Source organism: Gopherus evgoodei, chromosome 16, assembly GCF_007399415.2.
Source record: "Gopherus evgoodei ecotype Sinaloan lineage chromosome 16, rGopEvg1_v1.p, whole genome shotgun sequence".
NCBI lineage: Eukaryota > Metazoa > Chordata > Testudines > Testudinidae > Gopherus > Gopherus evgoodei.
The window spans coordinates 11,986,740-12,002,612 of NC_044337.1; the positions used below are offsets into that span (position 1 = coordinate 11,986,740).

The window sequence follows — 15,873 nt, forward strand, 5'->3', positions numbered from 1 at the left end:
ATGACAACAATACTAATTTAAAATGATTAATCGGACTACATCAAGGGGCAATATTCTGGTAAGTCCCTGCAAGAAACCCTCACACAGCAACTGGAAAGTGGGGAAGGAATTTTCCACCGAAAACTTGACTCCCCTGCAGTGAAGTCATTTCACTATTCTTTGAACAGTGCCTCAGAGTAGAACTCCAGGAGAGGCTTTGGCCCACATTTTTGTTTATATACATCTAAGTTCAACAATGGTTTCAATGCACAAACCCTCATATAGTTTATTTATGTTCCTGATTAGAATGGTTTTCAGGGCCAGGGAAGAGAGAGAGAACATTGGGCAGAATATAAGTACCCAGTAATGCTGCTTTTGCAACATACACACCGAATGTTTAGGGCATTTCAGCAGAATGAGCCCATTCTGTGGTATCGATAGAGTCTTATTCTACAGCAACACCTCTCAGTAATTTGATTAAGAGATTTTTGTAAAGGAACTTTGGTGCTGGAAGCTCATTAAGAAATGGAAATGAGACACGGGAAAATCTATTACCTGTAAGTAGCATTTTCTGAAGGTAATATTGTCTATCTAATCTACAGATGATACATGGTATTGGGAGAGTGGATTCACAGCTCTATTAGACAAGGATTTTAGTCTTGGAACAAGGCTATAATGTACATGCCTTAAAGGCAGTAATATCGCACTAGTGCATCTAACAGTCAGTTCCTTTCTGACCTAGACTGAAGAAAAATTACCTTAAATTCAATAAAGACAAAAAGGCAGATTCTTAAGCATAGCCAGGGGGGCAGGTGTTCATTGAGCCCTTGGGCACACAGCATTTTAGAGATGCACTGGGAGGAAAGGAGCTGATGACTAAAAGTAGTGCATGTTGAATTTATAGCCTTGATGCATGTGCAGGGCAGTGCTAATAGTTATGACGTGAAGAGATAAACCTGCTTCCCCGATGTGTCAGACTGAAGAGACAAGGCTCAAGGCGTATGGCTCTAGTCTCAGATTAAGAGAATTCTAAAGGTGTACAGGGGATATGTGCATATCTTTTTCTCTATGAGCAGTGGGAAGCGTATAAGTGGGTTTCTTACTGTGACTTGTTTACCATGTATATATGTACTAGCAGTGAATGAGAAAAGCACTTTTGCCTTCTACCTCCCAGCAAAGTAAACCACGCTACTTTTGTTTACGTGTGAATTTTAAGTATTAATTTAAAAAAACAAAATAATAGTGGGAGCTGGATGGTGCACTGTATTAGTAGTTTTTCCTTTATCTCTAGAACCCTATATTCAGATCCTGGTTTGGGTCTCAGGTTTGAATTAATTTGGTATTTTCATCCAAATCCTCATTTTCAGCAGTCTCAGAACTGGAGTAACAGGGATGCTACATATCAGGATTGTGATGTACAGGCAAAGTTGTGCTTTGGAAAAGCTTGTAATTTGTCTGACTGTAGCCACTGACTTCAGTGGACACTAAGCTTACTCACAGATTATTTACAATTTAAAAATTGGAAAATATTAGCTAATTATAGCATCCAAAAATGTATAACCAGGGTCTGATTTTCAAAATGAGGCTGTAGGGCCAAGCTTTATTTTTAAAGCTAGTTAGATTCATTTATGCTCATACTTACCTGATTTATACAGCTTCCAACACAGAACCACAGTCTTTTATTAATCAGCATCATTTTCTGGGGTTCATCCCCTTTCCAGGCCAATATATGAATCCATAAGTTATTCTGCTCACAATGAAACTTTTACATTTACACTAAACAGACTGTAGTATAGCATTACAGCAACTGGTTGCAATTTGAGTCTTTTGCTGCTAAAGTCTCAGAGATTGAAAAGAAACTTTTTGTGCTCCAAGGAATACAATCTAATGTTCAACAAAATATTAAAAGAAAATAAGTGGCTTAACACCAGGAGGAAATCTATTGAGAATAAACTGCCTATTAAAAATATTTCCTTAGAGACTGAAAACCTTGAGAACGTTTTTCCTACCTGAACCACTGATATGCTTGGATTGCAAAGATCCCTGGAGCCCTGAAGGCTAGAATCAGTGAAGCTGCTTTTCTCACAGAAAGCACATGCTCAGTGGACAGTGCAAAAACAGCTCATTTATCTTTACACCACCCCACTTTGGAGCCAAGAAACAGACTACTCGGAGCTGACAGTCTTTTGAAAGGTGCCTTGCAGAGGATCGAAGGTGCAGATTTATCTGGTCTGAATTCCAGTTTTGTTAAAGAAAAGAAAGGTCTGTACATTTTAAGAAGCACTCAAGAGGGCTATACCTTGTTATAACCTGCCAAATTTCATACGGAGGACAGACACTAGTGTCTTCTTAGCAGTGCATGCTAACAGATACCAGTGCAGCACCAAGACCAGCAGAATCCAGTATTTTTCTCATTTATTTTCAGTTTGTAAAAATTCACCAATCATGGCCCATAGCCCAAAATCACGAAGCAGGTCTTTTACTGACAGGACTGATTATATGGCCTATATAAACCTTTAAAATGAAACACACTGGATTGCTGAGCCTTTAACTTTGGGGTTCAATAGTACCTTAGCCACTCTGGCACTGACTTGAATAGCATTTTTTACTTGTCTCCTTGCCTTTACCACCATTTTACACACAGGTTATTTTACAAAATTTCTCTCTTATTTATTCTAAAGCTAGGTCCATATATATAATTCTTCAGTGAATGGCCTTTCATGTTCCAATTGCACCAAGACAAGCACAGGAGGGCACAATATTCTTGGCTCTGATATTCTTAGCACATAACCAGTGCTGCCACTGGCATCAAATGTAGAATCAGTGAGGGGGCAGTGCCCTCTACAGGACTGCTAAACAAATTGCGGGAAATATATATATGTACTAACCCCCATTTTTAAAATGTATATTTTACCCACTAGACTTTCAGTGCTAACCTAGTTATTCTATAAATCTGTATGTTAACTGGTTTTTTTTAATGAATGTTATCCCAAGAGTACCTAAAGCAGTACCTTTAATTTATAATTAAAAATAAATTTAAATTAAAAGTAACCTGAGAGGCCTGACTTATATGACAAAAAGCAAGGAAATTTAGTCCGAATTTTAATAATTGTCTTTACAATTCAACTGCAGCATAAATGATAAACTCATCCTCTGCTGCCCAGGGATCTGTGCAGCACCTAGGCAATACATGCCACACGGCCCGCAAATGAGTTCAATACTTAAACACAACTGGAACGTATTATTTAAACATTGCATTTTCTGTTCTTTGGGTTTAAACAGATTTAGAAATTCAAGATCGAATATGCTGGTCACACTCGTTCTTTTTGCTCTTGATCTCATTATCATTCAGTACGTAGTGCACAGGGAAGGTGAAAGTAAAGAAGCAAAAAGAAAGGTATTAGCAATAGCATTTAAAGCAAGAATAATCTACGACAAGCCATGAAAGTGAACTGGACATGTACACTATTTCCCTTATCTTCTTGTATAACAGGGCAAATATAGGGACCCAATATCCAGAATCTTTTCCATCAGACTGTGAAGCTGCTATGCAGTGGGTACTTTCAGTTTGATGGCTGAATCAAAAAAATAGAATCTAGTTTTGAATGGAAACTAGATTTTGTATTTTCTTTACTAACAAACAAAAAAACAGAACATTTTTGCTTGGGTTGAAAAGACATTTCATTTAGAAAATGTCAGGTTCAAATGCCATTGTTTCAAAAATGTCAATTTGAAACAAAACACAAAAATGAACCACTTCAGCATTTCCAAAACGTTTGTTTTCAGGGGAGGTTTCAGCAGAAACTATTTGTTAAATTTGACCCTAATTTACAAATAGTTTTGGTACCTTAAGAAATGCGTTTTTTGGAAAATTTACTATTTGCCGGATTTTTGATTTTTTTTTTTTTAAATTTCCCCAGTTCTACTCCTAATAAACCCCAGACACGGGCAAAAAAATAGAGGACCCAATGCTCCTTCCCCTGGATGTCTATCAGCCCAATCTTCCACAACTCTGCCCCCTTCTTTGTACACTGTTCTGTGTTGCACCGATCCCTAAAACACAGGTTCCTCTCCTCTATGCATAGTGAAACCATCCCAATTGTGTTGCCAGAGGGACCTACGTGGCCTTGGAGATGGAGCAGATATGATCTACACCCTAAAAGGACTGCACATTGAAGTAAGAACAGTTCTCAGATAGCTGAGGAATGCATAAAGCAGCCATTGAGAGATACCTAAATGTTATGGAGGTTGCAAGTTTCTTCGAAAAATAAGATCAACCACTCTTACCTGCAAATTTGTAAAATTAAAAGATCTTAGAGCCAATTAATATTTTAAAATATATGTTTTCTTAAAAATCAATTGAAAATATTGCCGAACACTAAAAATACTTTGGGCCTGATACTCAGTTGCCCTGCATCTTGTACAGTTATTTACATCATTTTAAAATGGAGTATAAAATATTAACAGTCTGATCTAGCAGTGTCTTACACCCACTTTGCTTTGATATAAGTGACCGTACAAGGTGCAGTGCAACTGAGAATTAGACACAATATTTTAATATAGAGATCCTACCTCATTCTGGTTTATTATTTTCAGTGTTTCTTTCCCCTGAGTCTCTGATCTGGAGAGTCTAAGTTGTTTTTTCTTTAGCTCTTGGTTAACTGAATGCAGGTCCTTAACCATCAAGATGAGTTCAGCAACCTAAATACACACAGGGAAACAATCAGAAACTATAAAGCTCTTCCTAATACACAAAGAACCAGAGAGATTTAAATTTCTTTAGATAACACTATACAATATGTTAAACTTCAGAATTATAACATTAGTTACTTCCAATAAAGCTTAATGCTTCCATCACTGCCCAAGGGATTGTATGCATTTGAACCAGTAACATTATACAAATATATTAGAAGCAGTATCCAAAGAATGCTAATTTGGAATACTTCAATGGTGAAGCTCAGGTTTCAAAATTCACTAACAAGAAAAAAGTTCAGGTTCTATCATGCCTGCAGGTTGACTGGGGAAAGAGTTTGACACAAGGGAAAGCTGTGTTACAGGAACGGAGCAGCAGCATTCACTGAGAAGCATTTAAAAATAAGGAGTCTGAGTCTCCAATCGATCATCATTTCTATGCCAATATAACTTCATGGAGTTGCACTTATGTAAAAGTAGCGAACCAGAGTGGAAAATCAGGTCCCAAAACAGTTTAGCAGACATTAACAACCTACAATCACCTAGCATGTCAATGTCTTTTGTTAATCAGTGTGCCTAGATTTAGAGCCAAATATATACTTCAGAGACACAGGAGGTATGGTCTAGTGGTCTGAGCATAGGACTGAGAGTCAATCTAGATTCTGCCACAGACTCTCTGTATAATCTTGGACAAGTCACTTAATCTTTCTGTGTTTCAATTAACCAATCTTAACGGCAGATCTATTAATACTCACCTATCTTTTCATTGGCCATGATTGATGTGAGGTTTCATTAATATATATTTACAAAAGGATTTTGATATTGAAAAGCATTCTTTAGGATGAACCCGTGCATTTAGTGGTTAAAATACAGGATGAGGAGAGAGAAAGATCTGGGTTCTGTACCCTGTCACAGCCTTGATGTGTCACCTTGGGCAAGTCACTTAATCTCTCTGTGTCTCAGTTTCTCCTTCTACAGAATGCAGGTTATACTTCTAGTCTACCTCACAGGGATATTGTGAGTCTTAATACATCAAATCTGTCAAAGCGCTTTGAGATCCTTGGATGGAATGTGCAACAGAAGTGCAAATCATAACAATCATCACCAACATCTTTTATTATTATTAAGAAGGAATTTGTGAAATGTTCTGCTTTTGGGAGGCTTACAAATAAAAGAATTGATTTGGGGTTTATACAGAGCCAGACAGTTTAAGGCCAGAAAGCACCACCAAATCATCTAGTCTGACCTCTTGTCACAGATGAGAATTTTTAAATACTTTCAGAACAGCCCAACTGTACCTAATTGATCAAAATAGTTTTATGTGGGAGAGAGATAGAAAAAACTATAAATGTAGAAGAGTTAAGCCATTAAAAACAGTAAATAATAAAACAGATCTATACCTTTTTTTTAAGTTCTTCAAGAGACAGATGGTCTACCTGTAGGTTTAAATGATCGTGCTCTCCTAGGCAAATACTCATATAAGATGTTTGATCTCCACAAAAAGAAAAGGTTTCATCTGTCAAAATAACCAAGAGTGGGTATCATTTCAGATACATTACACCTTTATATGAGAATATCACACACAAATGCAAAATAAGGACATTTTAAAATAAGTGCATACTACAAAAACTGTAGGAACTATAGAGTTAAATGTTTCATCCCTCACACTAAGCTTTCTGTTTAATTGAAAGAACTTTCCCCTTACATTCTTTTGTGCCTCTGACATCTAGACATGCTGTATTTTCCATGGTTATCAGCATGCACTGTGAATCTAATTCTGAATTATAATTTGCATATTTAGCACTACATTTAGAAATAATTTTCACTGAGGAAAAGTATGGTATGAATAATTATTCTGTTTTAGCCAGAATTTAGTGAAAATGAACTGTAAGTCCCAATGGTAAAAGCCAGCTTAAGTAAAGTTAGTGAATTTTAGTTTTCCATTGGCTCAACAGACAGAATAGAAGATAGCTGCTTATTCCTTTCTTACATAACTGTGTTAAGTGATTTGTATTTATGCAAACAATGAAACACCTGTTCATATCCAATACAGCACACAGTAAAACTATTTATATATGGAGGATGTAATCCGTTGGTTAGAGTAGGAAAGAGACATCTAAGTTCTATTCTTGCGGTTGACAGGTCAGTTCGTAACTCTGGTGTTAATATCTCTGAGGATTTACTGGATTAAAAAGCTCTATCACAGTGGTTCTCAAAGCCGGTCTGCCACTTGTTCAGGGAAAGCCCCTGGTGGGCTGGGCTGGTTTGTTTACTGCTGCGTCTGCAGGTTCGGCTGATTGCAGCTCCCACTGGCTGTGGTTCGCTGCTCCAGGCCAATGGGGACTGCGGGAAGCAGCGTGGGCCAAGGGACGTGCTGGCCGCCCTTCCTGCAGCCCCCATTGGCCTGGAGCAATGAACTGCAGCCAGTGAGAGCCGCGATGGGCCAAACCTGCAGACACGGCAGATAAACAAACCATCCCGGCTGCCAGGGCTTTCCCTGAACAAGTGGCGGACCAGCTTTGAGAACCACTGCTCTATCATGCTTCAAGGAAATTCCAACATAATAAAACTGGCTATTTTTTTTTTCTGCTTCTGAAAATGCATGTCATGTTGGTAAGAATCTATCCATTTCTCTAAACAGAGGCTGTTTATCAAATATGGTGATAGAATTAGATTCCATCACCAGGAAGTGATCCCATGCCCATGAAATTATCCAAAGCCAGGGATCCTTGACTTCCGCAGAGAAAGTAAATTCTGTGGATATGAAATTGTAGGCAGTTTGAAATGATCACTGCAGCAGAATTGCCACAGAATTACTAACACTGGCTGCAGGAGAAGATAAAAGCTGTCCCTATACCCTGAATGCTGAAAGCCACTCAGTTACAAATTCCCAAAGCGATGATCAGTGTAAGAAAACAGACAAAAGATCTTTTTACACCTTTATCTACTTTCAACGTTTTCTACACAATCACAACAAACTGAGCGTAATAAAACCAGTTCTCTTGTGTGCAAAAGATAAAGGACCGGACCATGTTACCACACAGACAAACCTTCTCTGTTTTTTGTGTTCTTAATTTGATCCTCCAGCACCTTCCGTAGATTCCGATTAGCTAAAATATCTTCCTCCAGTTGTTTTCGCAACAAAAAAATATTGTTCAACTCTGTTTGCAAGCTATTTATACTAAAGAAAAGGAAGAAATCAGAAAGTTTTAAATATTTCTTTTACGTTTCAATTCAAAACTTTTAAAATGTTTTGCTGTGTTACCGACCACAGCATCTTTTATACATCTAGGCTTCCATACGGACTCTATTCCACAGTAGCAATCATTGTTTTTCATCATACACTTATCTTACCTTGATGCATAAAATAAACAAGTCCCTACATAGCAAGATGAAAATAAACCTTTATGTCTATGCCACCTTTCTAGTAGTTTTGAGAACTATTATTTGTAAGTCACCCTGACCAGGGTAGATATATTTTACAGGCCAACTTCTAAATAATTCTTTTTTAGGACAATCAAAATCACTAGCTTATGAAAAGTACATCCAGAAGATATCAGTAATATGCTATATTGATGGCCCTGTGTATTCCATCATACTTCAGTCATGGAAATTGTGGCAAAATCCACCCCTTGCCATAGAATTTTTCTATAGAAACTAAGATTTTGTTTAAAAAAAGAGGTATCTAGCCTTTATGCTTATAAAGATTGTGACACCCTGGCAGCCCCTTATTCACCACTGCTATATAATTAGGATATATTTTGCACAAAGTATGCCTTGTGAGGTATCATTCTAAAAGTCTTGCTCTGCTAGACATTAATGTCTTGTTGGATTGTATGTGCTATCACCGTATGTGGAGTTATGAAGTTTGGCTAGATATGTGTTACTGAACACACGTGAGGTTGAAAACACCCAAAAGCAGCCTTTCAGGTACAATAGTAAAAAGGCCAAACAATGTTAATGGATTGTTAAGGAAATGCGCACAAGCACAAGGATTACCCTAGGAACTGTGTACACAACAGAAACCTCTCAGAGATAGCACTACACAATGGAAACTGTTTGACACAGGTCACAGCAAAAGATCTTTCCAGCAGGTGGGAAGAAGACATCATGATGGTACCTCACTTGCCCTATAACACCACATCCGGAAACACCTGAGCAACAAAGACTGAACTGGGGGAAGTGGTGGTCCCAGGCAAAGCCAAGGCATTTTGTGCCTTGAGAATCTAACAGCCTGTTTATCACTCAGGGTGAGAATTTGTTAATTCATATCCTACTTATTAAACTCAGTTTGCGGTTATGTTTATTTCCTAGGTAATCTACTTTGATCTGTTTGCTATCACTTATAATTTATCCTTTTGTAGTTAATACATTTATTTTACGTTTTAATCCAAACCAGTGTGCATTTGACTAAGGTGTCTGGGGAAAATCTCAGCTTGGTTACCACAAGTATGCATGGTCTTCTTCACACTGAGGGAGAGGTGGACTGGGTGTTAAACCATATTCTGGCCAGATTTGACCAGGGCAGGATGGTACTGCTTTGGGATCCCAGGCTGGTGCTTAGAGCACCTGCACGTAACTTCAACTGGGTGTGTCCCTACCTGTGTGAATGCTGCTGAAAGCGAAAGCTTGGAAGGCTTTGTAACTTGTCACAGCAGCACAGTGTGAGAGGGAACCCAGGCCAGTGGGTCACAGAGGGCACAGTGGTACCCCAGTTCAGGTGGCACCCTGAGAGGAACGAGTCACAAAGATAATCTTGAAAATGTGAACCAAATGTAGATTGAAGTGTTGTTTTTCTCTAGAAAAATAGCTCTGAGAAGTATAAATTGTCTCATTTATCTCAACGGGGGGTTAACTCCAAAACCTAAAGATGACAATTTAAGTGTCAACATTAACTAAATTAATTACAGAGTATTTTAGCAGGAACATCCACCTAATGTGCTTATCCTAGACTCCCAAACTGCCTCCCATTCCTCCTGAATGTCAACAGACCCAGCTGTCCCCTATCTAGCCGAGAAAAGCTTCAGTTTACTCCACCACACCCCTCAGCATTTTCAGTGATATGTTATGAACAATTAATTAAAAAAACCTTGGAGTATACTGAAAACGAAACAGCTTAAAATAATTTGAATTCGATATTAAAACAACAGGGTGTTACACACTAATTATATATTTATTTTCATATTTAATTCATGCAGAACCTCAATATTTTAATATAAATGAAGCTGCTGCAGAATTTCCAACCTACTGCACCAACGTAGCTCAGAATCCAGGGTCATTTCAAACAGAATTTAGGTCCAGCTTGCTGGGGATTACACTGGGGCACATTACACTTGCATGAGTGCAGTAGCATTGCATATAAATGCATAGTAAATAAAATTGTTTCAGCAAAACTCATGCTATTAAGGACCTGTGTATAAAAAGATTTTCATTCCATCTTCCAACAAAATGACAAGCATGTTGCTGTCAGTATTTTTTCCACAATGATTGCTTTAACCAACTCTCCCTCACTCAAGAATATATTCTGAGAGAAAGGTCTCAATACTATTAAATGCTCAGCAAAAATAAAACACATGTCTAAAAGCTAAGTAAGCGCACTTCCATTTCCTCTTCAGAGCTTAATGCTTTTACTGGAAAAAAGCAACAATTCCCGGCTGTGGGGAGACAAAAGAGATGTGGTCATGGCTCTGAGAAAGGGACTCTTCCAAAATGTAACCATTAAAGTGGTTTGGAATAAATAATGCCTAAAAAAAGGGGACATTATCTGCATTATCTGCAGGGCTTACCTAGTAGCACACTGGACCTTCAGGTTCTGGCTTCAAGGATTTAAAGCAGCATAATCCGATGTACACGGCATTGGACTGGGGGTCAGAAGACCTGACTATTACTCCCAGCCCTTCCACAGCCTCCCTGTGTGACCGGGAGCCAGTCATTTCCTCTCTCTGTGCTACACTTTCCCCATCTATATAAAGGGCATGATCCTGCTCCCACCGAAGTCAGTAGCAAAACTCCCTTTGTCTTGAACACTGCAGGATCGAGCCCAGTGATATTTCCTCAACTTTGTAAGAGGCTTTGAGATCTATAGATGAAAAGTGCCACATCAAAGCTAAGTACTGATTATTAATATTACACCTAATCCCTGCAGTCTTGATACTAAAAAAGGGAGTTTCAGTGTTAGAAGTCATAACACAAGAACTAGGGGTCACCAAATGAAATTAATAGGCAGCAGGTTTAAAACAAATAAAAGGAAGTATTTTTTCACACAACACAGAGTCAATCTGTAGAACTCCTTGCCAGAGGATGTTGGGAAGGCCAAGACCATAACAGAGTTCAAAAATGAACTAGATAAATTCATGGAGGATAGGTCCATCAATGGCTATTAGCCAGGATGGGTAAGGAATGGTGTCCCTAGCCTCTATTTGCCAGAAGCTGGGAATGAGCAGCAGGGGATGGATCACTTAATGATTACCTGTTCTGTTCATTCCCTCTGGGGCACCTGGCACTGGCCACTGTCAGAAGACAGGATACTAGACCGGATAGACCCTTGGCCTGACCCAGTAGGGCCATTCTTATGTTCTTCAAATGAGATGCTAAACCAAACTCTCTTCTACATGGGTCAGCTGACTATTCAAAAAGAAATCAATAATTCCATTACAGTAGGGAATAATCCCTGTTTTCTGACCACTAACTCCTCTCTCAACAAAACAGATTCTACTGTCTAAGGGCATGTCTACACTAGCAAGCTTTACAGCAGTTCAGCGTGCATGTAGCTGCTTTATGCTGATGGGAGAGCGCTCTCCCGTCGGCATAACAAAACCACCTAAACAAGTGGCGGTAGCTATGTCCAGCAGGAGAGTGTCTCCCTCTGGACATAGCGCTGTGCACATAAGCGCTTATGCTGGCAAAATTTATGTCGCTCACAGGGAAGCGGGGGGTGTCCCAGCCCTGAGTGACATAAGTTTTGTCAACATAAGACGTGGTATAGACATGGCCTAAAGATGTATGTGAGCGATTGTGAAAAACATAAAGGCTATCATGCTTTGCTACGCACTCATTCCACCGTCAAAATCTTATCTAACTCATGCTTTGTAGCACACTTTGAAATACCTTAAAGAAAACACATACTATAAAAATACAATCATGTTCTTTTTTAAACTTCCACAAAAATCTACTTATCACCTTTGCTATAAATGTAAAGTTAACGAAGGAATTTTCACCTCCCACACTGAGATAGGTAAGTATTAACTGTATTTTAAAGAAGGAGAAACTAAGGCACATTAGGCCAGATTTTCAAGAGGACTCAGCACCCCGCAACTCACACTGTGATGGTTTGGGTCAGATTTTCAAAAGACCTGGACCCTCAATGGGCTAGGTTCTTTTGAAAATCTAACCATTCATTTTGGTGCCCAAAGAGATTGTGGATACAATTTTCAAAAGCCTCTAAGTGATTGATTTTATGGGAGTTAAACTCACAGGCACTTTTGAAAATCCCTGCAGTGCATCTTTAGGCATCTAAATACCTTTGACAATCTGGCCCTAAGTGACTAAATAATTTTTTTTAAATTTTACCCTAACTGACTTGCCCAGAGTGACACAGATTTCTGTGGCAGAGCCGAAGTTAGAACCCAGATCTCAGGTCTTCCATGCCTAGGCTTTTGCCACTAAACAAAGCATCCTCTCATGATTTATTTATTTCATTTTACAGAAGTATTAAAAAGGTGCCCTTGAGATAAGTTGCAGTACTTGTATTTTGATTTTTACATAACACACCACAAATCCCCCAGCCCCTTGAGCAATTCGCAATCCCAACTGCTATAATTCTTCAAACTTCAAATGTTTGGAGGGAGAAAATGAGTCTTCCAACAAAACCTGAAAATCATCAGATTGGGCTATTTTGGACTATACAAACTAACCCACACATCCCCCCTTTTAAAAAAGAGACATTTGGGGCCAATGCCAGCCCAGTGTAAAATCCATGAAAATCCACTGATTTGACAGTGGAACTGCACCTTCTTATCCAACTTGTAGCAAAGAAGAGTCATCATTTACCTGTCTGAGTCTTTCAGAGTCTTCACTAGAGTAGAATAAATGTGCTGCTCTTTTCTTAAAACAAGAATCAACTCTTCATATTCAGATTCTTTTTTTTCCTGAGTTAAAAATAAATTCATATTAATCCAAGAAAGTGATTTTAAGTGTGTGCGCGTGCGTAAGAAAAATATATATATATTTTCTAGAGATGACAATAATGTCAGTCTCTGCTTTTAAGAGAAGGCAAAAGAACAACTAGTGCTGGAGCAGCAGAATAGAATCAGAATTGAATCTGAAAGCTATTCGTGCTACTTAAAAACAATTGTTATTAAAGAAGGCTAATAGTGTTCTGTTACTTACTTACCATAAAACAGTCACATATCTAAGCAGTGGTTCATTATTTTTATCACAGTATACAAAATAAGCTTCCTACCCCCCTCCCATCCCCAGCCTCCTCACTTCCAAAAGTTTACACACTAACAAACCAGGGAATGATTTGCCAGGCAGGTATTTTGAGGGTTTCACGCTCCACTACAGAACACTGCTCAAAAAACAAGCACTGACTTTTTGATTTCCCCTGGGGCTCTCCACCCCCACTCCACCCCAGGCCCCACTCCCACTTCACTGCACTCCTTCCCCCAAGGCCCACCCTACCTCCATTTCTTCCTGCCGCACCTCTTCCTGCCCCCGCTCCTCCCTCTCCCTCTACCCCAGGCGCTTCCTGCCCGCAGCTGAACAGTGGGAGGAGCTGATTGGTGGGGCCCACTGACAGGTGTTGAGCACCCACTAGATTTTTCCATGGGTGCTCCAGACCCGGAGCACCCATAGGGTCGGCATCTATGGCTCGAAGAGTACTTGCTGTATTTTGGATAAAATTAACTTTCTATTGGCAGGGGATTCTAGCAACAACTGGTCTATTACAGTGATTCTCAAACTTTTTTTTTTTTTTTTTTTTTTTTACTAGTGGTCCATTTCACATAGCAAGCCTCTGAGTGCAACTCCCCCACTCCCCAATCAATTAAAAATGCTTTTTAAAATATATTTAATACCATTATAAATGCTGGGGGCAAAGTGGAGTTTGAGGTGGAGGCTGACAGCTCGCAACCCCCCCATGGAAGAACTTTGCAACCCTCGAGGGGTCCTGACCCCCAGTTTGAGAACCCCTGTTCTATTATTTAAGAAAAGGGATTGTAAATGGCTGACAAAGACTGAACATGTCAGAGATATGCATCCATTGAGTCAACTTCCTGAACAATCAGCCTGATTACTATGAGTCAGATACTTAAATATCTGTTCCAGAAAAACAAATTATTTACCTTTTGAGAGCAAGAATTGCAGGCATGCTGTTGTAAAAGTATGTGCCAGTATGTGCCTCAGAGAGATTTCTATGATTTTTGAGTTCTCAGCTGTCCCTTTCAGCAGGTGGCATACCTGCTGCCAGCAACATTTGCTTGCAGTTACTACATAAAAATATCTGAAATATCAGAAGTTTCCCTATGCCCAGAACAGGAAGTAACTGGAGTAGCTGTGGGATATCAGTTGGCAAATTTTGATTTTCTAATGGTAACCAACCACTGTATTTTCTGGTCTTGTTGAGGGAGAATAACAACAACTCCTAGTGCCTGTAATCATCAGTTTTCTTTTTTGACCAAAGATACAGAAAGCAAAAATCAAATCCTCCAGCTTTGTGGAGAAAATTAAGAGTTGATCTATTATAGCAACATACATTTAGAGAACAAGAATTAAAGGTAATTCTGTCTTCTCCATATTACATCCACAAGCTTGGAAACTACATTCTCCAGAGACACTTTATCATTAGTGAACAGATCATTAACAGAGGAGAAACCTACACTGTGGATTTCAACCAGCTGTTAGTACTCCAATTACAATCCCAAAGCAAAGCATTGCAACAAGGACCCAGTTACCGTAGAACCTCATTAATTCATACTAATGATGCGAAGAGTCGTTACAAATTACTGAATTTTTCAAATTAACAAAAACAACCACTACAAAAGCAGGGACATTTGCAGTTTACTTTTCATTATTTATGCTAAAACTTCATACTTTGCAAATATTCAACATTCAATTCATTCTATATTTTGAAAAATATTTTGATCCACTCAGACCTCTTTATAGGAATCTGTTTAACAGTGCTTACTAAGAAAAGAGGATAGGACATCATTTTAAAACCATAAGATCTTTTGGAAAGGGGCTATGTTTATATATGTTTGTACTATGCCCTACCACAGTAGTGGTCCTCTCCTGACTGGGGTCTCTGGTCAATAGTGCAAGATTCATATGAAAGGGTAATTTATATTCACAAACAACGACGTATTCAGATTAGCAAGATCTACTGTATTTAAACAAACATGGTATAATCAATAAAGTAAATACAATAGGAGGTAGCAGAGATGCTGACTCTCAACCAAAATCGAGTGCTGAAGACTAAAAGGGTAAATCTAGACTTCCAGTGGATGGTTAAGAGTCCCCAAAAAGTATCTTGTGAAAGCGTATAGGAAAATTAATTCAGGTTGCAAGACATACAGCGTCATACCAAAACTTTGGAATTGCAGTGTGTCAAGAACAAACTCTTGGCATGGAGGTCTGACAATATATAGACCATGATTCACATGGAAAAGTTTGATCAGTGAACCAGTGGCAGAAGAAAACAACTTAAAATGACATTCCTGAAGCTTTAGTCTTCTCTGGAGAAATGCCTAAGGACTTTCATACATCAATCTTGTTTGAAGCAAAAGTACGATCTTGGTGGAAAGGATGCAGAGGTGAGGGAATATCCTTCTCTGAACAAGCAATATCCATCTTTGACAGCACAATTAGAAAAGGATGTTCCATGTCTGTGTTGAAAGCTTCCTCACCTCATTGGCTGTGGTCATTATCGCCAGAAACAAAATCCACAGAGCAGCTGGGCTGTACAAGTATGTGAGGAGTTCAAGGGAAGGCTTCATTAGCTTAGAACTGACCATCCTGTATCTCCTAGTACTGGGAGATTTCAGCAGAATAAATCCCTTATGAATACCAAGACCAACGCTGTTAGAGAACTGAAACCTAAGCAGCATGTATATTATTACTGAAACGGCACATGTAGTTCAGACTAGAATAGTTTTAGGAGATATGAACACAAGCCTCATGGCACCAGTCAGGACTCTCACCAGT

At 38.9% G+C, this 15,873-nt stretch overlaps 1 protein-coding gene across 8 annotated transcripts in view; it reads right to left on the reverse strand.

Annotated features, from left to right (window-relative positions):
• CDK5RAP2 (CDK5 regulatory subunit associated protein 2) overlaps window positions 1-15,873 on the reverse strand; it is a 101,491-nt gene that overhangs the window by 49,026 nt on the left and 36,592 nt on the right. For all 8 annotated transcript variants that reach the window (XM_030535114.1, XM_030535113.1, XM_030535111.1 and 5 more), the window contains 4 exons: window positions 12,721-12,818; window positions 7,722-7,852; window positions 6,072-6,187; window positions 4,552-4,680 (listed from right to left, as the gene is read on the reverse strand). In XM_030535114.1, the coding sequence (XP_030390974.1) occupies window positions 4,552-4,680; window positions 6,072-6,187; window positions 7,722-7,852; window positions 12,721-12,818 (474 nt within the window). The remainder of the gene's footprint in view (window positions 1-4,551; window positions 4,681-6,071; window positions 6,188-7,721; window positions 7,853-12,720; window positions 12,819-15,873) is intronic.